The 17,145-nt window shown below is 39.5% G+C and overlaps 1 protein-coding gene across 1 annotated transcript; it reads left to right on the plus strand.

Annotated features, from left to right (window-relative positions):
- Positions 1-6,712: 6,712 nt before the first annotated feature.
- On the plus strand, positions 6,713-9,877 carry LOC149830071 (homeobox protein ATH1-like). The gene is made up of 4 exons (XM_090015367.1): positions 6,713-6,832; positions 8,954-9,312; positions 9,415-9,475; positions 9,558-9,877. Exons 1-4 carry the CDS (start codon positions 6,713-6,715, stop codon positions 9,711-9,713), a joined length of 696 nt encoding a protein of 231 aa, XP_089871493.1. The 3' UTR covers positions 9,714-9,877.
- Positions 9,878-17,145: the final 7,268 nt, after the last annotated feature.

The raw sequence follows: 17,145 nt of genomic DNA on the forward strand, positions 1-17,145 counted from the left end.
GGTTGTTGGCCTTATAAATTGCACTTTTGTTGTCGCAACAAAGCTTTGAAACTCTGGTAATTTCGACTCCCATATCTTGAAGAAGACTTCGAAGCCACACAAGCTCCATTGTAGTAGTTGCCATAGCTCTGTATTCTGCTTCAGTAGAAGACAATGAGACTTTCTGCTGTTTCTTGCATCTCCAAGCAATTAGCGAATCTCCTAAGAAAACACAAAAGCCAGTAGTTGAGACTCGATCATTTGGGTTTCTTCCCCAGTCAACATCAGTATAAGCGAGTAAATCTAAGGAAGAGAGTAAGGATAGGAATAGCCCTTTAGTCAAAGTATTTTTGATGTATCGAATGATCCGAAGCACAACACTCATATGCACAGATGTAGGGGCATGCTGAAATTGGCTTGCAGAGTGCACAACATGAGCAATATCAGGCCTGGTGATAGTCAGATAGGTGAGGGAGCCAATGAGTTGCCTGTAGGGCATAGAATCATCCAGCAGAACTCCATCCTCCAGTCGTAGTTTAGCATTGATAACCTCGGGAGTCTCCACCTTTTTGTCATCTGAAATCCCAGATTTGGAACATATGTCTGCAGCAAGCTTCATCTGTGACAAAATATACCCTCGAGGAGAGTATGCTACTTCTATACCAAGAAAGTACCTGAGAAAACCCAAATCAGACATATCAAAATTATGTTTTAACATATTTTTAACATTAAGAATACCACTTTCATCATTGCCAGTGATGATCATATCATCAACATAAAGCAGAAGGATGATGATACTATTACCTGCACGTTTAACAAAAAGAGCAATGTCAGTATAATATGAACGAAATCCCAATTGTAACATGATAGCACTAAATCTATCATACCAAGCCTTAGGGGCTTGTTTAAGGCCATATAAAGCTTTTAATAATCGAAGAGTTTGACCTTGGTTAACACTAATTCCCGGCGGAGGGTCCATATATACTTCTTCATTCAACTGACCATTAAGAAAGACATTTTTAACATCTAATTGAAATATAGGCCATTTCTTAGATGATGCTACAATAATTAGAGTTCTAACGCTTGTCATGCGAGCCACGGGGGCAAAAGTCTCCTCATAATCGATGTCATATTCTTGTGAATATCCCTTAGCAACTAATCTAGCTTTATAACGTTCTAGGGAACCATCACTTTTTGTTTTGACTTTATAGACCCACCGACATCCTATAGCTTTTTTATTTGGAGGAAGTTGAACTATTTCCCAAGTTTTAGCCTTATTTAAAGCATCTAGTTCAACTTTCATTGCTTCAACCCAATGAGGAATAGTTTTTGCTTGATTATAATGGGAAGGTTCATAGTAAGAATGCAAGGCTATTAGACAAGCTCTATAGTTAGGTGAGAGAGTTTCATATGAGACAAACCTATTAGGTGAAATTAATTCTCTAGAAGATCGCCTAAGGGAGGTTTCTTCTAGGGGTTCATTAAGCCGCAAAATTTTTTCTAAAGCACTAATAGGTTGTGCTTCCTCACGCCGAGTGTATACTTGGAGATTGTCACCATTAGTTGGTGATACATCATTATCATGAGAATCATTATTATGAGTATTTTCTAAAAATTTTGGATGACTCAAAGAGTCATCATTTGAATCTTCTAAAAGATCATTGATAAACATATAATCAATTTCATTTGTTTTTTTCAATATTTCAAATCCATTTTCATCTTCTAAAAAGGTCACATCTTTGGAGACAAATAACTTATTGTTTTTATAGTCAAAGCATCTATAGCCCTTTTGATTTTCACCATATCCTAAAAATACGCATTCTATTGCTTTAGGTGACAATTTATCTATTTTATGTAAAAGAACAAAGCATTTACACCCAAAAATACAAAGACGATTGTAATCGGGTGTCATGGCATTCTATTGATTAAATAGGTGGAGGTTAACACGGCTTCGGCCAAAAAACTTTTAGGAATATTTTTAGAAATGAATAATGCTCTAGTGGTTTCTAAAATATGTCTATGTTTTCTTTCCGCTAGGCCGTTTTGTTGAGGAGTTCTTGGACAAGATTTTTGATGACAAATGCCATGTTGTTTTAAATATGATTGAAACTCATTTGATAAGTATTCTCCACCCGAATCGGATCTAAGAATGGATATGTGACTTTGAAATTGATTTTGAACTTTTGCATAAAATTCTTTGAAGAAGTTAAAAACTTTCGATTTAAGGTTAAGAAAATAAATCCATACATATCTAGTATAATCATCAATAAAGGTAACATAATATGAATAACCACCTTTGGATAGAACCGAAGATGGTCCCCATACATCGAAATGCACCAATTCAAAAGGTCTTGTTGTCACAAATGTTCTAACAGAAAAAGGAATAGACTTCATTTTTCCAAAAATGCAATCTTTGCAATTGATATATTTTTCTACAAAACTTGTTTCCAAAAGGAAAAAGATACATTTTAGAGTAACTTGGGTGTCCAAGCCTTTTATGCCAAGTTTCAATATGTTTGTCTTGGACATAAGTACAAAATGAGGTATTTGGAAGCATTAAGTTATCCATAAAATAAAGATCTCCCTTCCTATGGCCTTCCCCAATCCGCTTCCCGGACCGGAGATCCTGCATAAAGCACCCTTGGGATGAGAAAGATATTTCACATCCATGGTCGGCAATTTGGGAAACGGAAAAGAGGTTAAGATTTAATTTAGGAACTATTCTAACTTTTGAAACAAGAAAATTTTGAACATTTTTAGAATCGAGAGTTTCAATACCATTTATTTTGAGAAAAGTTCCATCGGCCGTAGAGACACAAGATATTTTTGAATTGGTGTGCACGTTGGTTAATGCATTTTCATGAGGAGTCATGTGAAAAGAGGCTCCGAAATCTAAAATCCAAGAGTACATACCGGGAGGTGATGATGAGGCAATGGCGGCACCGGAGGTGGAAGAAGTAGCCTTTAGAATTGTTGGAGAGCCAAGGAAATTTGACCAAGAGTATCTTTGAGATCTCCGTTCTTGCCTTCATCTTCTTTGGTGGAGGATTCCTCAATGGAAGCCACATTTGGCTTGAATGCCCCATTTAGCTTTGGGCAAACGGGTTTAATATGTCCCGACTCATAACAATGATGACATATAATCATTTTTCTTCCACCACTCCCTTGCTTACCAAAATGAGGAGGCTTGTATGTTTTAACATGATTGCCGGCAAAAACTTCATCTATGCTTTTACCCATGATATGCCTAGTCTCTTCTTGAGTAATTTCGGCAATAACCTCTTCTAAAGGAGGAAACGTAGATCTATGGAGAAGTGTGGATCTAACTTGTTCAAATTCGGGATGAAGCCCAAATAAAAATTGAAACAATCTATCTTGTTTCATTTGTTTTTGTCTTAGTTCCACATCCTACGTAGCCACCAATTTAGGCTCTAAAAGAGCCAATTCATCCCACAAAGGATTTAGAGCACTATAATAGTCTTGTATGCTCATGTCGCCTTGTTTTGTGGTTCTCACTTTTTCTTGCAAAAAATAAGCTCTTACAAGATCCTTTTGGGTATACATGCCCTTCATAAAAAACCAAGCTTCATTTGCCCGGTGGAATTTTGCAATATTTGCACATACCTTAAATTCGACATTATTCATAAACCATGCTAGGATTTTTGCATGGTTGCTCTCCCAATCTTCCATTTGGTGATGATAATCTTCAATGGCCTTGAGACAAGCATCACCTTCAAGTGCTTTCTCTTGATCTTCTTTCATCTTTGTGAGCTTAAGTTGGGGTTCCGGAATGGTTCCCATTACATAACCCCAAAGCTTCTTGCCTTTGAGATTATTCTCCATTGCGGATGCCCACATCATGTAATTTTTCCCATTGAGCTTGAATGATAGATCAATCTTGACTTCCATTGCTACAAAATGAAGATGTGAAAAAGAAATGAAGTAGAGAGAGACACAATTTTATCTTAGAAGATCGTATGGCTCTGATACCATGTAATGAAGTATGCGGAAGAATCCAAGAATGCCAATGCATTCACTATGTCCAACACGGACAAACGAAACAAGCATAAGAGAGGAAATCCACCAAGGGATATACGAAGGGCCTTATAACAAGGCTACACACATAAAAAGAATGTCCCTTTTATTAGAAAGGAGCTCTCTAAAAGCAATACAAGATACAAGGGGGTTCCCCCTATTTATAAGAAAAGGGAGACCAAAGGGGGCTCCCAATAGAGTCATTGGGGCCCCCAACGATCACAATTGTGACCGTTGGGGGCCCCAACGACTCCATTGTGGGGCCCCTTTGGTATCCCAATAAACATTTTAGAAAATAAATAAATAAAAAACAGAAAAATAAAAGAAATAAAACAAGTACCCCTATTGGGTACTTGTGAAAAGACCATAATACCCCTATCGGGTATTATGGTGAATACATCTATATATATATATATATATATATATATATAGATGTATTATTACATATGTCTTAACATGGTGTGGGGTTCTGAATCGGGGACAGGTTAACGGGTTGGGTCTGGTACGAGTATTGGGTTTGGTTGGTGTAGTATTGGGATGAATCACCCGATTTGATCAGGATCGGGTCAAGTTCTAAACTATTCGTCGGACCCAGAATGGGGTAGGTGGGATCATATATCGAGTTGTGGTGTGAGAAGGCCTGGTTTGAACTCGATCCTTGATCCACAATAAGATGGGTCTGGTTTTAACCTGACTTAAATTCAAACTGGAGCTCCGTTCGGGTCCGATATGGGTTTGGGTCGGCATTGGATCCATTTTGGGGATCAAAAGTAGTGGGTTGGGTCTGATTTCGGGTGAACCGTGAATCGAACCCAACTGGGTAGGTTGGGTATGGGGTTTCAAGACTCGGACTTGCTCCCGGAGACCCAAAGGATGGTCCCCGGGACCTGGGTCCGGGCCCCACTAGTCTCGGCTCATGGTCGGACCCTATCGGGTTCGGTCCGATCCACAGGGGATCAACCCCCTTTGCTCGTTGGTGGGCTGCGACCGAGCTCACATGCACGGGTGCTGGGAGGGTCGACAGGCCTGCTCGACCCGGGCTGACACAGGCGTGCCTGCAGCCAGACCCTGCATCACGCTCGAGCCCTATAAGCCATGTCTGGCCTGCAACCCTTGGGCCGTGGGTCGGTGCCAAGCCTGTGCACCCAGGTCGACTATGGGAGGGTCTCCAATGGGCCCTGGGGTCGGCTGGAGGGCTCCGACCACCCGAGTGGCAGTCGTGCCAGGGTTCAGAAACGGCACCCCTTGCTGGAGTGTCTCGCGGCTGGCATTCCGGTGTAGATCCTCCCCAATGCCCTCCGGCTGCACGGCAGGCTGACAGTTCAGTTGGGCTGGGTCGATCACTGCAGCATTGACGAGATCGACAACACCGTCGCCCACTCCCATACCCATTTTTTGGGTTGGCATCGTGTGCGGCTCTACTGACGACTCTAGGGCAATGAGCTGACCTTCAATCCTGTTCAGCCGTTTTGATATCTCTGCCACTTCTTTGTTCATGCGCAACATATTTTCTTTCATTTTGGTCATCATTTCCATCATACACATCATTGGATCTTCGTTACCGGTTTCCTCTTGCTCTTTTCCACTTGCAGGATCGTTCCTCGCCTCTTGAGTCATGCCGTTGACGAAGGAGGAAAGGCTGGGCTCTGATACCACTTTGATGCAGCGAGGGGATCAGCTTTCACGAGCACTTGAAAGTTGAAACGAAGAGCATGACTCCCACGCTGTGCGTTGCTTAGAAAATAATTGGAATAACCACCGAAATCGATGGTGTTGGGTTTTCTTTATTTCAATATGCACTTCAATCGAACAATAGGATGATCTTAAATTAAATAGAAACAAGCAATAGGAAGGAATAAAGAACAAAGGGAAATCTGCTGGAAGAAAACAATTCAGAAAACAAAAGGCTGTTGCAATCTCCAATCATCTCTGCCACACACAACCCTAGAATAGGGTTTTTAAAGGCGTCAACTGGATCCGGGTCTCGGGTCCGGTCCTGGACCCGAGACGTCTTCTCGTTGCTGCTAGACCTGGGATGCTCGAACCTGTGCTCGTCTAAAATAAGTACACAGGGGTACACCATCCCTGCGTCTTGGTACCATGTTTTAGGTCGGATCCACTACGTGGGTCCGATCCTCAATCCCATCGTGCATGCCCGGTCCTTTGCCTGGGTTAGGCTGTATGGATCTGGGATGATCCTGCTCTGCATCAAACGACCCACCATGGATGACCTCTTGGATTAGTCGAAAGCAGCGTGTTTTGATGACCAAGAGGGTCAAAATTCAAAACCCACCCTACTCTGTCGTCAGGCAACAAGGGGGGCTCCCTGCCGACAGTCGGTCCACGACTCGGACGTCAATGGATGAGAGGAGAGAGAATCAAAATAAAGAGAGAAGAGAGCGTACCTGAATAGAGACATCGTCGGACGTCGGTGGAGGAGGTCGTCGGTGGCCAAAAATGAGAGAGAGAGAGAGAGAGAGAGAGAGAGAGAGAGAGAGAGAGAGAGAGAGAGAGAGAGAGAGAGAGAGAGAGAGGAGTCGGTGAAAAAAACAAAAACCCTAAGTTTCATTTTTTTATTTTCACATTTTTTTAAAATGTCCATTTTGCCCTTATTCAAAAAATATATATATTTTTAATTTTTTTGGTTTTCACGTGTTAAAATTCTTTTTTAAGAAGGGTAAACTGGACATTTTAAAAAATGCGTCCCCCTTTAAAGGGGGACGCGCTTCCTATATTATGCATGCGCTTCCCCACGCATTTCGCACTTTCGAAGTGCGTCTCGGGGAAGCGTGCTTCCCCTAGTGCATGCACGTTTCCGGTAACACTGCTCTAAACATGCCTCTATTGCTGAATTAGAAAGAAGATAGGGAAAGAAGTGAAATGACCAAAATGCCATTTTTGGGTATTTTGATTTACAAAAGAAGATACATATATATTATATATACATCTAAGCATGTGTATATAATATATTTTAACAAACTCAACAGAATCTACAATCGGAAGTACACCTGTATGGGTTTTTACCAAGGTTGCCACACTAGGAAATGAAAGCGGGAAACGATATGGGAAGCGGAAGCGAGAAGCGATGCATTTTAAAATATATAGGAAGCGGGAAGCAAGGAATAAAAAACAAAGAAATATAAGAATTGAATGAGAATCAAAATAAAACTAAAATAAAAGTGACTGATATTAAATTTCTTAACTTTTTAGTGTAAGAATTAAATTTTTAACAAAATCTAAAATGTGACTACCAATTTAGCTAAAGCACATGGAAGTGAGTGAGAAGAGTCAGAGAAAACACATAAAAAGCATGAAAAGTTGAGTAATAGAACATATAATAAGAATAAATGAAGCGTGTGGAGAGCATAGGAGAAGCGTGGGGGAATCGAGCTTCCCACCTATAAGCTTCCGGTAACTCTGGTTTTTACCAAATGAAATCTGATGAAAGGGAAAAAGTTAAAAGCCAAAAGCAACCCGCTGTTCATGAATAACATGTATGACAAGCATATTTGATGAAAGAAGAAAGAAGAAAGAAGAAGATGATGATGATTTCAAAGGAAATTTTTTTGGTTAAGTGGAAAAATTTGATATTTTGCTTTAAAGAAAGAACAAAATTCACCAAAACAAAGCTAACCTCATATCTATGATAAGAAAATAAAAATAAAAGCACCAAGAACTGTGTATTTTAGGCGATGTAGTCAAAAGCAGTAGGGGGTTCCTAGTCAGTAGGCCCCTAAAAAGACTAGTCGAGGATTAGTCGGGCTAGTTGGTACCTCAATTAAAAAATAAAAAGGTATACAAAATATACATAAAAATATGTTTAATTCTTTTAATAAGAAGATGTTTTCATCTCGCAAGTACAAAATATACATAACCAGAATATACATCTCTCTCTCTCTCTCTCTCTCTCTCTCTCTATATATATATATATATATATATATATATATATATATATAACTACACACACGTATATATTCAATTATTCATAACATATTGAGTATAATCAGCAAAATATGCTTTCAGCCTTTCACAGAAAAATTAATTTTAACACACATGCACACATATATATTATATTCATAGCATACTCATAATATATATATATATATATATATATATATATATATGTGTGTGTGTGTGTGTGTGTGTGTGTGTGCAAAAAAATCATACTTTCAGCCTTTCATAGAAAATATCACAGAAGCACATACATATATAAATAACATATTACATAATCAGTAATACTAAAGCCTTCAGACTTTTATAGAAAATTTGCACACACACACATATATTAATATAATAATAATAAAAAATGACTGAAATTCCCTTGTGCCTAAGTGAGGGCAGGTTAGCCACCGACTAGGGTGGCACCCTAGTCGGCAAAATTGGTACCTTCTAAGGTACCCCACCTAGGAATTGCTAAGCTTAGGCATTTTACTTACACCTAGGCCGACCAGTCTTTTGACTATACATAGATTTTACGAAATTGGATAAAGATGTGTAGGACATACTAGTTAGTCTAAAAGATTTGTGGATCTGGCTACTATGTATTTCTAGAAGAATTATTATAAACTTTTCTGGATATTCACAGATGGTGATGTTAGCACAAATACTTCGATTGGTGTATTACTTTCCCAAAATAAATGGAAAATTTAAGACATCATGTCCATCTATGACTGGGTGGGGAGAGAGGTTGCATTACAGAATCACCAGCTCACTTAGTGGTATCTTTTTTTTTTCGATGAATCATTAAGTGGCATCTTATAGTCTCATTTGTGCATTTGGGCCATGCATTCATGCATATCAGTCGGCTGAAAACCTGAAAGGCTACAATAGTACTTCATAAACCATTAAGCCTTAAGTGTTTGCTTCTACTGTCATAGTAAAATATGATGCAAATTTGGTATGAAGCAATTGGCATTGACATGTTCAATCTCAATGGCAGGTCGACTGTCGTTACAACCAGTGGCATGACCAGATCCAGATGGTCATATCGTCTTTCCAAGCAGCTACTGAAGTTGATCCTCCTCAGATGTATGTCAGTCTTGCCCTTCGAACAATCTCTAGACACTTAAAAAGCCTGCGAGAGAAAATAATAGATCAGATCCTTGCTTCCCAGAAACACCCGAGTACCCCGAATTTCACTGAAAAGGATGATTGCTTTGATCCTGCCTCAATTCAGAAACAATGGACCTTACAACATATGCGGAGAGCTGAGCAGCTGCCGTGGCGACCACAACGAGGGCTGCCTGAGAGATCTGTTTCTGTTCTACGCGCATGGCTATTTGAGAACTTCCTCCACCCGTGAGTTACTAACAGTTGGAATAAAAACATACACAAAATGCGAAAAATGTTGCTTGACAATTTGCATTCAATATTCACATCAGGCTGTCATCAAATTTTCAGGTACCCGAAAGATGGACAGAAGTATATACTAGCAAGGCAGAGTGGGTTAACAAAAAGCCAGGTTTTATGTTGAATTGCACTATTAGCATATCAAATAACCTTTAAGCTGCCCTTTGTTAACATAAATAAACGTTTGGTGGTAGGTCTCAAATTGGTTTATTAATGCACGCGTTCGCATTTGGAAGCCACTGATTGAAGAAATGTACATGGAGATCAATAAGAAGGTTAAAGCAGGGAAAGAAACCTCTGTAAGAAATGGAGAAACAGAAGAGGGAGCATCTGCCACCAGAAAATCCTGAATTCCTTATATTGTGATTTTTTCTTTTCTTTTTTATTTTAATATATAAAAGTTGCTGTAATATCCTTTGAATTGATGAGGCATTCCCTTCTCCATGCATATTGATCTGATTTTGCTTCTATTTTTAGGAGTAAAGGCAATCTTTCTGGCACTATGAGTGCTTTTCATGTATTGCAGAAAAATGTGGATCGACTCTGTAATAGAATGTAGCTACCACTTTCTCAATCACAAGTGATGCAATTGTTTACTGCTTAATCAAAAAAATTGGTCCCTATATCTTTTTACCAATTTCTTGTTCATAGGTGATTTCATGCTTAATAGAGAAGTCAAAATCATCAGTACCATATGGAGGATGAGCAACTCACAGTTCCACTATTTTGTTACAGCTCTGCCATTTTACCACCATGTTTTTGTCACGAGTGATATATCCTGCCTTTCATTTACCGTAGGGGTGGAGATTGGGTCTGATATCTAAGGCCGGGATTGGAATGTCCTATGCAGTCTGACCCCAATAGATCTCGGACCCAACCCATAGAGATTAGTAAATGAGCTGGGTTTAGGGCAGGGAAGATCATGTGATAGCACACTTTTGGTGTGCTGCTTAACCTGATCACCCACCATTTGCTGTCAGACAGGCTGTACCCCAAAGATGAAGGGTCATCAGGTACATCAGCAAGCTAAAAGTGTACAATCGCATTGCACCTTCTCTCGGTTTAGGGTAGGGCTGAGACATCATGACGTAGGAGCGGAGTGATAAGATCCCCTATTATTTTAATTTTAGTATTTTCTTATTTTAGTTATTTTGTAATGGATATTGGATCTTTATGCATATTCATGTTTTATTAAGATAAGTTTTATCTTTTAGAGGGTTAACAGTTTAGGGAGTTTATTAAGTTTAGAATTCTTCTCCAATAAATGTAGGGAAGGTCAAGGAGCCCAGAGTTTAGATTGAAATTAAATTTCATATTTGTTGCTTTCCTGTTTACCTGAATTAATTTTTGTTTTTTTTGTTAATTATTCATAAATTTTAGTTAATTTTTGTTATTTTGTACTTTTTCTAGATAATCTTATAATTGGATAGTTTTTTCTTAAATGGAATCCTCTTGATTTACATCAATTGGTATCGGAGTGTTTACTCATAAATCGAGCCCTTTTGGTTAACATCAATTAATTGGTATTAGAACCAAATTTTTGATCGCGTTTATGATGCTGAATACTGATCATGCAATGGACCGCCTCGCAAAATCAAGGGTAGCCCTTGATGAAGCGATGATCTTTATGATGCAACATTTGTTGGATATGCCATGCCCGCGAAGATATCGACGCCCACGTTTGGATCCAAAAAAAATCACTACCACCATCGTCGGTGATCATCTCACCACCATCACTTCCTCCGCCCACTCCACCTACCCCACGTCTATCATCGGCGTCGTTGTCATCGGTGTTGCTGTGGTTGTGCCCTGCGCCACTGACAGAAGGAGAAGGAAAGGGAAAGATTGTGGCCCATGGTGGGATTTCCCACTGTCATCCAGCCATCGTCTGGCGCGGGCAACCCCCACGAGCGATGAGACCTCATTCGAATCTTCCCCCTTCGTCTTCTTCGAGTTCCCTCCACCCAGCCACTGCCAGGGTGCAGGCCGGATGGAAAGGCACTGAAAAGTGGTCAGTGGCCACCCTCAGACTGGTGGCCTGCTGCTGGTCCACTGGGCGCCCGTCCATCCGCACCTCTTGCGTTGCTCTCTCTTCCTTCTCCTTCATGTCCGACCATTGCCAGTGTCAAGGAACATGTTGGGAACCACCTGTCGGAGCTCTCAGACCGGCCGCACCCTCACGGCACCCCCGTGTGTCCATCGGAGGGGGCAATGTTGAGCCCTACAGTGGGTGAGAAACCCACACCCGATGAAACGAGTGGGAGAGCTGGTTCGTGTGTGAACCGATTCCTCCCTATTTCATCTGGGTGGGTCGGTTTTGGGTGTCCTGAACCAAGCGACATCCATTTGGACCCGGTTCAGGACCGTCCTCAAGCTTCATGGCCCAGTTTCGTGGTCTCGGTCTTAGACTCTATGTGCTATAACCCTAGTCTGGCCCAAACTGATCCTTTTATAACTGGGTTTGGTTTTGGGGCACAACATCATTTGGAGCATGCGATGATAAAGCGAAGGATCTAGGTAATTTGAACTTCTTTAGATTGGATCAAATCAACCTTTTAGTCATTAAATCCACTTGATTCATATCAACAAAAGGATCCATAAGACTATGGATGGTTCAAGAGGAATATTTCGAGCTTCCATACGCGTAAAGATAGTTTGGGTCACTCAATTTGTGGACTCGCTTCGATGCCTGGCCTCATTTTTTGGATCCTTAACTCACAAAGCGGAACACAATGAAAGAAGCACAAGCAGAATCAAGACTTAAGGGCAAGTCTTTCTTCAACCTGATGTAGGAGCAAAGCGATATATATCCGGGTCCACATCCCTCATTGGATAATTTGATATTCATATTATTTTAATTTTGGGTATTTTTCTTATTTGAGTCATTTTGTAATGGAAATATCCAAACAGGTTGAGCCTGATCCCGTCCAGTACTCTATTTCTGATGGTGGAACAATAATTACTTCAGGAAAATTGTAAAACTGGCTGGGATATTAGAGTTACACCTGATCCAGTACAAGGGAAGTGGATCTGGCCTGATTAAATCCAGCACTAGGCCGATAGCATTCCGGACTACTCTCGAGGATGGATGTCCACCACTTTACCAAGATGGGACATTTCGAAAGACGAGGATCATTCCCAAGCTCATCCAATCCATGCTGAACTGGATCAAGTCCAGCATATCGTAGACCTGATTATGGATCAGTACCAACTGCAAGGAACTCCAAGTTTTATGTTTCCTACTAGAAGGCTGGAGTTTGTGAGCTTGGTCATGTTTCTAAGTTAAGCAGGTTTTGGCGTCACATGTGAAGTCATGAACTAGGTCAAATAACGAAAACCCACTGTAATTTTTGTGGATTTCAAGTTACATTTGCCATCATATTGAATAAAAACAGGTTCTTGAACTCTTTTTAACATTTCCGCTATTGGTACTTCGTGAAACAAAGTTTGGAGTTCATGAACTTGGTCACGTTACCTGTGGCGCACAACAGGACATTCATCCCAATGTCCTCTGTCCACATCCAGGAATTATTCAACGTTTCATTGTAGTTTTTTTTTTATAGTCCAAGGGGTAAAAACCCCATCACCCACCGCACCTCCGGTTTGTAAATCCCTTGAGTAGGGGTGGCAAAACCTGACACGACCTGCCAACCCGACCCGCCAACCCGCCTCTTAGGCGGGTTCAGGTTGGGAAAAATGAACCCGTTTAATAAACGGGTCGACCCGCCTAACCCGTTTATTAAACGGGTTGGGTTCGGGTTGGGGGTATGCCAACCCGCCAACCCGGCTGACCCGTTTAATAAATGGGTTAGGCGGGCGGGTCAACCCGCCAACCCGTCTGCCAACCCGCCAACCTGAGAACCCGTTTACCCGACCCAACCCATTTACTAAATGGGTTGGCGGGTCGTGTCGGGTTACCCGTTTATTAAACGGTCCGGGTTCGTGTTTGCCACAACCGACCCGTTTAATAAACGGTTCGGGTTCGGGTTGAGGTATGCTGACCCGCCAACCCGACACGATTGCCACCCCTACCCTTGAGGTCCCCGCTGCCCACCGGGGAGTAGCAGGTAAATTTTATAAAAGCCTCTGTTTGCATTAGCTATCCCATGGGAGCGCATGTGGACAACAGAGCGAGTATGAGGAATGGTGGTACCCCCACGTCACACTCTCGAAACCAGCCAAGTGCATTTTCCCTTGTGAGCAAACCGATACAAACAGTATTGTTCCTGAGGGTGGGTCTGCCAGGTTCAGATCTAGCCTACAGCCAGGGCCAGGTTTTCCGCTGTCTAATTAAAAAAAAAAAAGTTGCACCTAGGTTGCACATTGTGAACAATCTTGTGATCGAGATTTTCTCAGGGTAAAAATCTCATAAGAAATTTGAAAATTTTGATTTTGAGAAAATATCATGAAATTTTTAGTTAAAAAAAGAAAGAAAGCATGCAAATTAGTAAATATCTTAAAATAAAAAGATATAGATATGATATTATTGTGATAATGCTAGTAATTTAGTGTTGCTATAGGAACTTTTTTTGTAGTATTAGTATTGTAATATATTGGAAATAGACAACCACCATCAAATGTCACAATATTATCTGCATTTTCTGGCTTATGAATATTGCCAGATAATATCCCAACAACTTGGAAATCTTGGATATATTTGTGGCTATGGGTGGCACTTCCTCTCACATTGAATCCCATTCCAAAGAAAGGTCACTCTATTTTCTTTTCCAGGTCGCAGTTTGCTTGGAAGAGATATGTTGGAAGGAAATATAAAGGGAGATTATGACTATTAAATTGATAGTCAACAAAAGCAATGTGAGATCATAGTCATAAATCTCATCATCGGGATTTTCTCAGCAAAGGAAAATATTGTGATAAATTAAATAATTTATTTTTCTAAAAAAATGTCTGAAAAATATAAGGTATAATTGAACTTTTAAAAATATATAAAAATACAAAAAAACACTAAAAATATATACAAAAATATAAATATCATCTAACATTACTATTAAGGTTGAATGAGACCCCCTTGGTTGTCCTCTACTGGCTTCATTCTTTTTAAGGCTTATATGATACGTGTGCTCGTTGCCTTTTTTCTTGCGGGACTCATCGTCACATATCATCTGCTTATTGCGCTATGCATAATTTTTGGTTTCTTGGAGGGTACCTCTCATTTTCTTTTCTTATTTTTTAATTTTACCTGATTCAATAAATCTTTTTTGGCATCTAGCGATGTCGCTTCTTTTTTTTGTCAGCGTGCATTGAAGGATATACTTGTCTTTATTCTTTTCATTTTTTTTCTTTTGCAAAATATGCTTTTTTAAGGTTTAATCTTTTGTAGAGAGTACTTTTTAAGATTTAGATGATAAGTGTACTCCCATATGCCAGGTAACCATTCTTATGGGAACACTTGTTTCAATGAAGTTTTTTTTGGTGTCTAGCAACGTCTTTTGTTTTTTTTTCTTCGTGCATTCGAGGGTATACCTGTCTTTTTTTTTTTTTTTTTACAGATGATTTTTTTAAGGTTTAATCTTTTACAAAGAGTGTTTTTTAAGGTTTAGATGATACATGTGCTTGTTGCCTTGTGCTAGGTACCCCTTCTTATGAGAACATCACCACATGTTGTATTTATGCTTTGGAGGTGCTAACTGTTGAGAAAGATAAGGAAACACACAATATTTTGGATGTGTTTCATGTGCTAATGTATACACAGATGGTAGAGGAATGATATGCACAGTCAATTGTATGATGTATTAATGAGAACATGAATGGTAAGTAATATGGTGATGTGATGTGCATGATATGCTAGAGATGCTAATGGATACACGTAGAGTGAATGAATACATGGGCATTTTGTGTGAATAAATGCGTAATAGATACAAGGATGATGATGTCATGTGCATGAATATGAGTGTTGCCATAATCTATTGGGAAGAAGAGAACACACATCAACCTATATTGTCACCATATTGTATTTCCTCAAGCACAAATTTATCTTCACTTAATCTCAAACACCCACTTGTTACAATGAAGGCTGCATCAATTAATCTCAGCCACACACTTGTTATAACGAAGGCTGCATGCAATTTTGTTATTTGAGAAACACGTTGGAAAAGTCATGCAACTTCATTGTTCAATATTTATTTTCTTTCATTTATAGTTATTATTCGTTGTGTTGTATCTGTTTTGTTTCCAAGATTTGTTTGACTTTTGTTCATCATTTGTTTGCCATGTGTTAGCAAGAGAGAGAGGGTGAGTGTAACGACCCCAACTCATACCCCTTGAAAATGCGAAAATAATTTTTTTTAAACCATTACGAAAATATTTTCAGAGATCCGAGGCCTTTACAGTTTCACTCCCAATTAGATAACCAAACACACCACAATAGAGCTTACACTTATCACCCATACCAAACCAAACCATTATTCATTTATTTGAAAGAAAGAATGTTTAAGCAATAATTGTAAGAGACATATCAGAGTTATTTAAATGACATAAAAGTAAATAACAAAAAACTGAGTCACACTGTCCCTCTGTGAACCGTCCAGCAAGAATGTGACACTCGTAACTCTCTTAGAAACCAGTCATTTCACTGATCACCTGCGACTGTGAAAAACTATAGAAGTAGGGTGTCAAAACCGAAATCCTGAGCATAGGTACTTCTAATAAAATTAGTGAGCATAATGAATACAAATAAGATTTCATGCAACCATTTAAAGGAAAACAATTATGACAACTTCATAATTTCAATTAAGCCTTCATGCAACAAGGAATAATTTCTAAGCATGAGAGAACATTAAGCAATATCAGGGATCACAATTTAAGTAAGCAAGACATTTAGCATGCATTAGAAATTAAACATCATGCATTCACCATCATGTAATAATTAAAGAAACAAGTATAATATGCATGTTCTAATGCATAGCTGGAATATGCATGATTTATATGCAATGCATGAACACTTTATTATCTTTCTTTAAAGTTTTTCTTTTCCATATGCATGCCCTATTAAATGCATATAATTTAAGTTTCTCTTTTTAATTACCGTTGTCCGCAGATACACCAAACGAGTAAAATCCCTGAGGTCAAGTTAGGTTCTCAGGGTAGCTTAGCACACAATTTGTATTTTATTACTGAGTTTCAAACTTAGCCCTCGACCGATATCAGGAAACAACACCATCCACCAGAACATTAGACCTCCATATCTAATGTCGGAGACACCAGGGATACCTCACGCCCATAAGTGTCACTTTCTTGGTACCAAAACAACAGTTGTATCAAACACACCACCCCTAGGTCAAGTGACAGACTCTCCTTAAAATCGTGGTCAGGAGAAAGAACCTCAATATCGGGTTCAGGGGACAAAATAAAGCACACAAAGTTTTTGTATCATCACAGTCTCCCCAAGACCATATCTCTAAGATCCTCATTCTCCAGATGAAAGATCCCAAAATGTATATTACACTGTCCTTATTCATTATCTTTTTATTAAAAGTCAATTATTGAGTTTTGCAATTTAACATGCAGAAACAAGGCAAAAGCTGACATCTACCCCTGTGCGAACCATCACGGGACTCCCGCCCGTGGAAACACATAGAACTGTGCAATATAGTGCAATAAAAATAAATATGATTTTTGTGATGCATTTAAACAATTAAAGAAAGAGCAACCAAAGCTCAAGGCTCTCCAGGCCTGTGATGATTCATTTAGACCATCGATGCATCATACGCAAAAACTATAACAACTTGCAATGTATGCAATGATGTCAACATGTTTCCAAAT

The sequence above is a fragment of the Nuphar pumila genome, chromosome 8 (assembly GCF_984573655.1).
Source record: "Nuphar pumila chromosome 8, dmNupPumi1.hap1.1, whole genome shotgun sequence".
NCBI lineage: Eukaryota > Viridiplantae > Streptophyta > Magnoliopsida > Nymphaeales > Nymphaeaceae > Nuphar > Nuphar pumila.